Source organism: Leptonotus elevatus, chromosome 17 (genome assembly GCF_054856555.1).
Source record: "Leptonotus elevatus isolate MCC_2025b chromosome 17, RoL_Lele_1.0, whole genome shotgun sequence".
NCBI classification, from domain to species: Eukaryota; Metazoa; Chordata; class Actinopteri; order Syngnathiformes; family Syngnathidae; genus Leptonotus; species Leptonotus elevatus.
This window is the reverse complement of record NC_141255.1, coordinates 9,514,598-9,524,440: the sequence shown is the minus strand read 5'-3', so window position 1 is coordinate 9,524,440 and position 9,843 is coordinate 9,514,598. Positions and strand designations below refer to the sequence as shown.

At 43.6% G+C, this 9,843-nt stretch overlaps 1 protein-coding gene across 4 annotated transcripts; it reads right to left on the bottom strand.

The window, feature by feature from the left end:
* Positions 1–1,964: 1,964 nt before the first annotated feature.
* LOC147159699 (coiled-coil domain-containing protein 149-like) lies at positions 1,965–9,629 on the bottom strand. Of its 4 annotated transcripts, none has more exons than XM_086059350.1 (13): positions 9,486–9,629; positions 8,793–8,954; positions 8,666–8,704; positions 8,171–8,278; positions 7,971–8,087; positions 7,715–7,887; positions 7,580–7,652; positions 7,431–7,515; positions 6,351–6,495; positions 6,112–6,188; positions 5,970–6,002; positions 3,812–3,901; positions 1,965–3,162 (listed from the first exon to the last, which is right to left on the bottom strand). In XM_086059350.1, the coding sequence occupies exons 1-13, from the start codon at positions 9,531–9,533 to the stop codon at positions 2,849–2,851; spliced, it is 1,464 nt and encodes a 487-aa protein (XP_085915476.1). In that variant the 5' UTR covers positions 9,534–9,629; the 3' UTR covers positions 1,965–2,848. The 4 variants fall into 4 exon arrangements, with proteins under 4 accessions (XP_085915476.1, XP_085915477.1, XP_085915479.1 ...); XM_086059351.1 differs by having other exon boundaries at positions 9,495–9,610; XM_086059353.1 differs by having other exon boundaries at positions 9,403–9,542.
* Positions 9,630–9,843: the final 214 nt, after the last annotated feature.

Below are 9,843 nucleotides of genomic sequence, written 5' to 3'. Positions count from 1 at the left end.
AAAAAAAAATTACATTTAGAACAGATAAAAATTTATTAATTAATTATTAATCGTGAGTTAACTAGTGAAGTCATGCCATTAATTACGAAAAATTTTAATCGCCTGACGCCCCTAATTTTTAATAATCTTTTCTTCTTTTTTTTTTAAAGTAATTTTAATTATTGTATTTTTATTTTTTAATAATCTTTTCTTGTTTTAAGAAAATATTATTTAAAAAAAAATTGGGGCATAAGGCGATTATTTTTTTAAAATCATAATTAATCGCATGACTTCACTAGTTAACTGACAATTAATCACAAATTTTATATCTGTTCTAAGTGTACAATAAAAAAAATTCTAGGTTTTCATACTCTTGTTAACAAAAGTGGGGAAAAATGTTAAACTAATAGAAAAAGTTCAAAGGAATTTTTGACGTCTATAGCATCAATGGCAGTGAATGAGTTAAACCGGTTGGTTATTAAGTTAAAAACTATTTTTAAAATGAGAAGCCACACTTAGTGTTAATGGTAAAGAATATCAACATTTTCTTTACAATAATATGTTGTATGCAGCCCCACTATAATCTAAACACGATGCTCTGATTAATATTGCGTTTGTGGAATATGAATAAAGCAGCAAAATCCATCAGTTATCATCCATCTCAGGGGACGGCCATTTTGGCATTTGCTGCTGACATCAGTTTCTCAGGTCTCTAGTAACGACCAATCACGACATGACCAAACTCAGCAAACAGTTGAGCCGTGGTTGGTCGTCATGAGCAACTGTGATGTAATTTTCACTAGATGGCAAGTGCCAAAATGGCCGCCCTGTGAGATGGATTAAAACAGGTGAATTTTGCTGCTTTATTTATAATCCACAAATGCAATATTAATCAGAATGCTGTTAACTAGTGGAGCCACATACAACACATACAACTTTTGGGTTGACTTTAAAGCTGCTGAATGCAGAAAATTGAATTCTAAATCACTACTGCCACCTGTGGCTGAAAAATGACACTGCACCCCACCCCCCCTTCTTCACAAAAAAATTTGCACATGACATCAAGTCCGCAGACAGAGGGCAAGAAATTCAAACCCGAATCCAGTCCAGAGAGAGAGAGCGAGAGAGAGAGAGAGAGAGAGAGAGAGCGGGAGCGACAGAGACAGAGTGAGAGAGAGCGCGTGCACGCTTGCGCGAGTGGGACCGTTGCTACATGTCGGAGAGGTGGGAACGAACGAACTGACTAGTCGTGTCCTCCACACGCGGGCAGTTTGAAAAAGCTTCACGGACGGGAGGAGGAAAAGACGAGCGAAAGTTTGAGCTGAGAGTCCAGCGGCATGCTACGCGCTGTAGCTTCTTGCTAGCTAGTCCGCTAGCCTGCAACCATAATGTGAGTTACATCTTCCTCTCACCAATTCACTATTTAAACATCATACACAACATATACACGGCTAAACCTGTCTCTGGGATAAAAGTTCATTTTGCAGTTGATGACTATCTATATCTATCTATCTATCTATGAGTTGTGGTTGCTTTCAGTGACAGTTCGAAAACAGCATCAAATCAATCAATAGCCTACATGCTTTTTATTACACTAGGATTTTTGCTATTTGTAGGCTGCCCGGGTTCCTATCACCCGCAAATAGCAGGGGCACATTGTATAGAATATATATATATATATTATTATTTTTTTGTCTTCATGAGCATACTCAATATTGGATTAATCCAAAAGTAATCCAGTTACATTACTTTAATATTATGGTACTTGGATTACGTTACTAACTAAAAAAAAATTGCAGGTAACTTGTACTTGTAATGGATTTCATTTTAAAAGTAACCCTCATAAGCTTGAATATAAATGAATCAGCTACTGTCCAATCCAGGCCATCTTGCAAATGGGAGTTGGCCCAATGTTGATTGTAAAATGACTGCACCCTATATGTCTAAATAGGAACTTCAACAAATGATACCTTTTCGACAAATAGTTGCAGCACATTCTTACATATATTTTATTTCCATTTGATGCACACACATTTCCATGAAATTGACACTCGGAGCTCCGATGTTGTTGGAATTGATGTTGACGGAATGTATGTCACACAAGAGCTCCAAGATCTTCTTGGCAAAATGCTGTTTTCTCCCCCAACAACAACTTTGCAAATCTCCTCGCTGTCTCGAAGGCGTGCAAAGATTCCTGATGAGGAATCCAAAAGCAAGCTGCTATCGTCTTACAACTTCATTAGTTTGCACTCCATCTGCTTGAGAAAGTTGCACTCCTCCTCGCTCAGGGAGGAAAAGCGGCGTGCCAAATCAGCTGGCTGGCGCCGGGTTCACACCGCCGCCCGCCCGCCTGCCCGCCGCTCCAATTTATTTAGTGGCGTGGGGATTAAAAAGAGCAAGTTGCGCCGCGTAAGCGCTTCATGGTTTCTGGCGTTTTGCGTGGAGAGGCCAGCTGTCACCTGCGTATGGGGACTGGTGGGCGCGGGGGGGGGCTTGCAGGGTGTCGGCTCAGAGACGGAACAGGTGGGATTTATGTCTTTTCTTGGCGGGAGTCATTATTACAAGAAAAATTGAGGAGTAACAATGAATCGATTAATCGACAATAATTGATTATCAAAGGTCAATGTTGTTTACCTTCAAACGGACCAAATCCTCAGAATTTCAGCCTCTCAACCTCCAAAATTCTACAGTAGTCATAAAGAAAGCCGGCTGATGATTTTATTTGAAAATCACAATGATCAACAATTTTGCCGATTTTCTGTCGTACGTTATGGATTAAACCAGTAATTGTAAACTAACTTTTATGCACTGTTGAAATAATGTCTTGCAACGTCATCAATTAATCAAAAGGCGGGATCTTCATACACCTTCATGCCACGTGATGCCATATGTCTCGCCGCGCAGGTCGATGTCCGACGTCCTCCGGCGAGGCGTCCAGCGCCACCGCCGCCTCCTCGCCCTCCTCCACTGTCGCCACCACGTCTTCCCCTCGAGCCTCCCGTCCCGCCTCCTCCACAGGACTCCGTCCGACTTTTTCGGTCGGGGTCGCCGGGTCGCCTCCGATGCCGTCAATCCCGTTCGTCTGCGCCGCCGCAGGCTGTGGCACGCCATCTGTGCCAAGGTCGCCGGCAGCCGTGTGGCACTTCCACAATGAGTCATGGGAACTTGCGTCGTGAGAGATCACTGTGAGGGAGAAGACGCAAAATGCATTTTGGAGAAACAGTCATTTTCTAGCTATTATACAGTACATCATAATAGTAAGAAATTAATTGAGAGTAGCGCTAGCAGCGCCATCTGCTGGTTCTGACAGGCCACTAGCCCAACTTGCCCTTAATGCAAAGTGATGATAAACGCAGACGATGTTTTTCCCATTGTGACTGCAGCGCTTCCATAGCAACAGTCTAAATATAGCCGCAGCGAGTGACAAGGGGACGTTTGACAGCCACGGCTTAGTTCTGCCTCTTCGCCAAAATGTGGCCACACTTTGGGGGATTACTGACCCATATTTGTGGACACGCATGAAAAAAAAAAAAAGGTTAAAGACTCTCAAAGGCCCCGCAGACGTATGTAGGAGGAGAACAACATTACTTCAGTCCGGCATCCATATTTATGGCGCCCCTTACGCACACATTTCACACTCTGTCATCTTTCAAGAGAAGTTTGTGAATGTCAGCGGGTGAGAATTTGCCTCCCGTTTCCCAAATGCCACGGCATTTGGGCAACTCGCGCCAATGAGGAGACGAGGCGGCAGAGGCGACGGACACGCGGGCTAATGGCGCTCCTCGTGCCATCTCATCATTGGGGCGGCTTTACGCGCGATTACTCGCCTTACCTGCGGGCGGACGATGATGTCGTGACGCCGCCTGCGTTGGATGAAGCCCCGGCGGGAGGTTCTCGTTGGATGCCGCCTCGTTCTGCGTTCCTGCCAGAACAACAAGTTAAGCACTTTGAGCGCTAACCTACATTCAAAACACAAATTGGTGACATGAAATTGTTTTTATTTATTCCAAACAGTCGGCTGTCTTCGTTTTGTGGCGTTTGTTGTGACTGCTTGCTGTAATGAATCCGATTTCAAATTCATCCTTACAGGGCCAGCGAACTGGCCTTGCGTCCTCTGATTGGTCGGTCAGAGCAAAATACGCTCAGGCCAAATTCGAGTAGCAAAAAAAATATCTGCGGCAATCTGTATATATTAATTAGGGGTGTCAAAATTAATTTAAAGTTGCTTTAATGCTACGGATTTTTTTTAGCGCGCGATTAATGACCGCCTCTTACTTGGAAAGCCTGTCGTGGGAGGAATTCCAGTCACAACGTAGCAGACAAGTCCACGTCGAAATTTAATAATAATGCATATATTTGTGGAGACGGGGGTCAAGTTGCATTTTACAATATTAAAAATGTGCAGAATTTCACAAGTTACTTCATGTTAAAGATTAGATAGTAGGGGTGGGAATCTTTGAAAGTCTCACAAATCGATTCGGTTCCGATTTTTGGGTGTGCGATTTGATTCCGAATCGATTTGCGATTAGGAACGATTTTTGATTCAACATGATTTTTGCTTCAGTTTATAGATGTTCAAGGAATCTTCATGATCTACTCCAGTCTGACTCGCTAACCTTCTACTCTCTAATGTGGCTACAACTTAACAGCGTATCAGACCGCGTGGAACCACACTGCCCCTAAGTGGCCAAATCGGGTACAACATGAACAGCGCTCCCGATAAAGGCACACATAAACAAAGGGAAGACAGTATAAAGTAATTTGAATAAAATCGATTTTGGGACATTTAAAATCGATTCTGAATCGTACTAAATGATAAACGCGATTCTTATGAGAATCGATTTTTTGTCACACCCCTATTAGATAGCTATGAAAAGAAAAATGCACCAAGATGTCACCGTCTTACAAATACAATTATGCCATCTAGTGGCAGAAAAATGACCTCACACAAATCAATATCACATTAATTTTTTTACAGTACAGTACATATTTTTTATTTTAACTCAATTTTATGAATTATTACAAAATTACTGTATCAATGACTAAAAGATGCAGCCATATTTCTATTAGTTTAACTTTTTTTTTTCACTTTTATGATAACAAGATTATGAAAACTTATGTTTTTGTTCATTTTATTGTACATTCAGAACACATATAACATTTGTGATTGAGAGTTAACTATTGAAGTCATGTGATTTATTACGATTAAAATATTTTTTAATTGCCTGACACCGCTAATTAATACATTTAAAAATCAGCAATAAAGCTAAATTGGATCATTCCCTGCAGCAAATGTGATGATCTGGAGTGCAACACGCGCAAGGCGATATTTCCTCCTGTACAGGGGCTCACATTTGAAAAATCTTCTTTAAGATCAGTAAGCATTAGCGTCGCCGTCACGTCCATAAAAGTGTGGCTGCGCCCCGTCAAAAGTGGCCTCAACTTGGCCGTCATCCGTCTTCATTAGTGATGGCTGCACGCCTCTTGGCCTGACACCATATGCTACTTACGGCGTCACAAACACACACAAACGTGCCAAATGCGCTCATCAACCTTTTACGACGAACCATTCAAGTGTGAGGCCACGACACAAAACAACACCCCGAAATGGATGCGCGCAAATGCTTTTGTTTTGGGGTGATTGGGCGCCGAGGGGGATGTCAATCATGCGCTTTTCACTCCAAACAAATAGTTTGCCTGTTTCATTCCGACCTGTTTAATACACATCAAGCCCACACCTCGCCTACAAATCCCCTAATAACGCCACATTCCCCCTAAATGTGTTTGTAATGTGGGCAATCATTTTCCATAATGGACGCTTGTCAGTTTTATGGCAGAGAATGATAGTCTGGTGACAGGCCGGCAGCCCCCCCCCCCCCCCTCCCATCACCGCCACATATGCGGCACAACACCGCACCCTGGTGGGGAGAAAGTGAACTGCACTGTGGATGGCGGATGATGAATGGAGGTGACACGCAAGGAATACATACTCCCAATTCCCACGGATACGCGGTAGGTCAGGCCTGAGACGCAGCCGCCGCAAAGAGGAGACAGAGACACACCAAAAAAAAAGTGTAAGGGGGGGGGGGGGTGAGTGCGTTTGGTGATTTTTGGAGTCCAGAAAAGACGCACCTGGAAGACTCCAAAAGCCAACAACCTCCAATGTCTTCAACTTCCGTTCCAAGTCGGCAACTCTGTTCCCGAGGATCCTACAGGAGGCAATAGATTTCCGTCTAATGCACTTTTAGGTTCATATAAGCTTATTGTATAAACTATTTGAGGAAGAAAAATATCCTCTATTCTGTACATGGTCCGGGACAAAACAGCCAACTAAACTGAGCCAATCAGACCGCCGATAAATCACCGTTCACCTGTTGGTGTGCCGTTGGTGCTGGATGACGAGATTCTTCTCGTGGACGGTCTCCAGCAGGGCCGTGGCCAGGGACTTGAGCTCGCAAATGGACTGAGGCGTGGCCGGGAGGCTGCAGCCGCGCTCCTCCAGAAGCATCTCCTCCACTGCGGAGGGGGGCAAGGGATGTCAGTTTCATGTGATGTCACAATCTCTGTCAGCTAAGCGAGAGAGGAATGATTAGTTTAGTAGGCAGACAAAAGTGACCAAAAGTAGCAATAAATTAATACACGACTAGAAACAACAACAATGTAATTCTATTACACCCTGTCTGTGCAAAATAACATAATAAAGAGGCATAACACAGTCACAAGCGTTGCTTGCAACAGAAACAACTCCTACTGTCATAAAGTTAGCATCAGTTTGCTAGCAGTGCAGTGTTAGTGGTGTGAATAGGCTTCAAAATAAGAGCACAAACAGGAAGTAAGGTGTTACCTGCCTTAATCTTGGTATCTTAAAGTCGAAGACAAGTTAAAAATGTTTATAGTAATATGTTCTATGTGCCTGCACTCATCTAAACACAGTATTCTGATTAATATTGTGTTTGTGGAATATGGATTGAGCGGAAATATCCACCAGTTTTTAATTCATCTCAGGGGCGGCCATTTTGCCACTTGAGTAAAAAATGACATCACAGTTACTGAGGACTCAGGTAATGACCAATCACGGCTCAGATCGCAAACGTCGCATGACCAAACGCAGAAAACACATCAGCTGTGATTGCTTGCCAGCAGTTGTCAAAATGGTCGCCCCCATCAATTCATATTCCAATAATGCAGTATTAATCAGAATGCCGTTTCAGACTATTGATGACTTCCCTGTTGACGTTTGCCCTGAAAGGAACTGCCAATGAAAATTAGCTTAACTTAGCTAACTTGGGCACATTTACCATGTAAAATGTTGATTACTGTGCATTGTCCCTTTCAACTAAACACATTCAAATTCAGTTCAACCTCCAGGGCTGTAAATGAGTTCCACTCTGACCCTGCTAGTTAAAGATGCAAGTTGAGAAATACCATTTGTGCAGTTTCTCATTAGTTACCTCGTTCAGCAGAGAGGACCCCCATGATCGGACTGCTTTGTGACTTCTCATAGCCGCTGGAGTTTTTCCTCTTCGCCAGCGCGGCCTGCCAAAGATTCTGGTGTTATTTTCGAGGTTGTCTCTCCAAAGATCAGCAAACAAGCCTTTACCTTGTACTTCATGATGTTGGATTTCAGCAGATTGACCTCCTCTTGCAGTTGTTTGAAGCGCTCATGCAAATACCTTGGAGGCAGAACATGCCCTCAAAACCCCAACGAAAACAGAAACGGCACGAGGTGCGTTACCGGTTTTCCATGCAGAGCGCGTCCACGTCCACGATGCGCGAGTTCCTGTTACCCAAGACGTGGTTGAGCTCCACATTGAGTCGCTCGGCCTTGTCGCGGTACACGCCGCGCTCCGCCTTCACGTCGTGGAGCTCGTCCGTCAGCGCCTTCACGTCGTGCGCCATCTCTTCCATCTAAGCCATAAAACCAAAATACGGGCCTGCGAATTGGACCCCACAATGGAGACGAGACAGAGGCAGGTGCGGCTTTTCCTGACCTGATGGCTTGCTCCCTCCAGCCGTCGCACCAGATCTTCTCGTTCGTGCGCGGGGAAGTGACGCGTGCCCACCTCGTCGTCCCCCAGCCGCTGTCGCGTGATCGTCATTCGCAGGAGCTGAGCTCACCGAGAAGGGCGACATTGCCCGTTTCAGTAACATCGCGCGGTTTAGAAGGGAAGCACGCGCCATCGCCACTCACCTTGTTATCCCCCTGAGCCTCCAGCAACCGCTGTGTCAGATCCGTGGCCTCCTCGGTCAGCTGCTTCACGCGCTCTTTGGCGTCTCTTAGAAGCTGGGCGAGGTTCACCTATAGGAAGCACAATCAATATTCAGAGATGCCGAAACAGGGCAGGCAACCCTGGTGACCTATGAGAGGGCTAAAATTGGCTCAAACTAAAACACAGTAGTGTAGTATGCCTAACTGTAAAAAATAAATAAAAATAAATAAATGTTTTTTAAAAGTGCATTTAATATTATTACAAACCACTGTAACATTACAATTTGCACAATAACACAGTGCTTAAATATAGGATTTTTAAAAATTCACTTAAATAATGATTCACTTAAACCTACCTTAACCTACTAGCAGGCATGTTGTCAAACACACAACAAAATTATGCTAACTCCTCACTCAGGATATGCAAAAAGGCAAAAAAAAAAGAGAAAAGAAAACAACATTATCACAAAGACTTACCTGATTGCGTTTCTCTGGCGGTAAAGAAGGGTCGCCGTCCTAGACCATGAACAGATGTCAATGTAAAAAATAAAAAAAAACACATACAAAACCTGCTGACTCTCCCTCAGTCTACACACAAACTCACAATAAGCTCCCTGTACTTGTTCTTGAGTCCTTGGTGGCGCTCTCGGAGCTGGCTGGCCATCAGCTTGTACTGGTCTCGCTCCTGCTGACACATGTCCAGCTCCTTGGACAGGATGAGCAAGGCCTCTTTTTTGCTCTCAAGCTTGCGCTTACACACCAGGAACTGGCGCAAACACACACATATCACAAACACAGAAAGTTAATTAAAGACAATTTCTTGAGGTTGGATTTGTCTTATTAATGTATGTTATTTTTCAAATATGTAAATGATGATTGTACTTGTGATATCGGTGGGTAATAGCTCCCAAGTTGAACAATCCTGTTTGATATCTTAGTTCAGCGCCCCCCTCCCGAACATATGTAATATTGCCGACATCTGGTCATGTGACTGTTCAAATGTCAATAGTGGTTACCTGACCAGCAGGTGGAAATGCAAACATTGGGACTCATGAGTGCAACGTGGAGGAGACAAGAAACATTAAATGGCGCTCAACCCCAGTAAATAACAGCTGGAACACATATAAAGTGTTTCACTCATAATATAGTTGTTCGATCGTGGTTCAGAACCACTTATATAGAATTGTGTACAAAAAGTTGAGCATCACTCCCACCTGCTGGCTCCATATGTTAGAGGAGAATCATCACCGAACAGAAAAGAGATGCCCGTGCGTGCATTCGTGGGCGGCGCGCTAACCTCGCTCACCAAGCCTTGCCAGTCGCTCTCCCTTCGAGAAGATTGCATTGTTTTCCCTCCGAATAGCTTAAAGAAAACGACTGAATGAGGAAGGACAGGACTTGGCACCACTCGCCGTCTGTTTACCGGCTACGTCACACAAACGAGCCCCCGCGTGGTCAAGTATAATTATGTGAGGAAGACAACTCTATCCGTTTAAAAAATAAATAAAATAAAAAAAAGGTCTCCAGTTCTTATTTTTCTACGACTCGATTCCCCATGACTTTGTTGTTTTGTTTTTGTTTTTTAAATAAAATTGTATCAGTATAATATAGACGTTCTGGTATTACATGTGGGCTATTTTGGCTGTAAATTGCGA

What these genes read in the sequence shown, in the direction of transcription:
- LOC147159699 (XM_086059350.1), bottom strand. Translation starts at nt 9,533, where the DNA reads ATGCAATCTTCTCGAAGGGAGAGCGACTGGCAAGGCTTGGTGAGCGAG. An exon ending in CGCCAGAGAAACGCAATCAG is followed by an intron (nt 8,279 to 8,665) that starts GTAAGTCTTTGT and finishes TGCTTCCTATAG; the next exon opens with GTGAACCTCGCCCAGCTTCT. An exon ending in CACCAACGGCACACCAACAG is followed by an intron (nt 6,189 to 6,350) that starts GTGAACGGTGAT and finishes TGCCTCCTGTAG; the next exon opens with GATCCTCGGGAACAGAGTTG.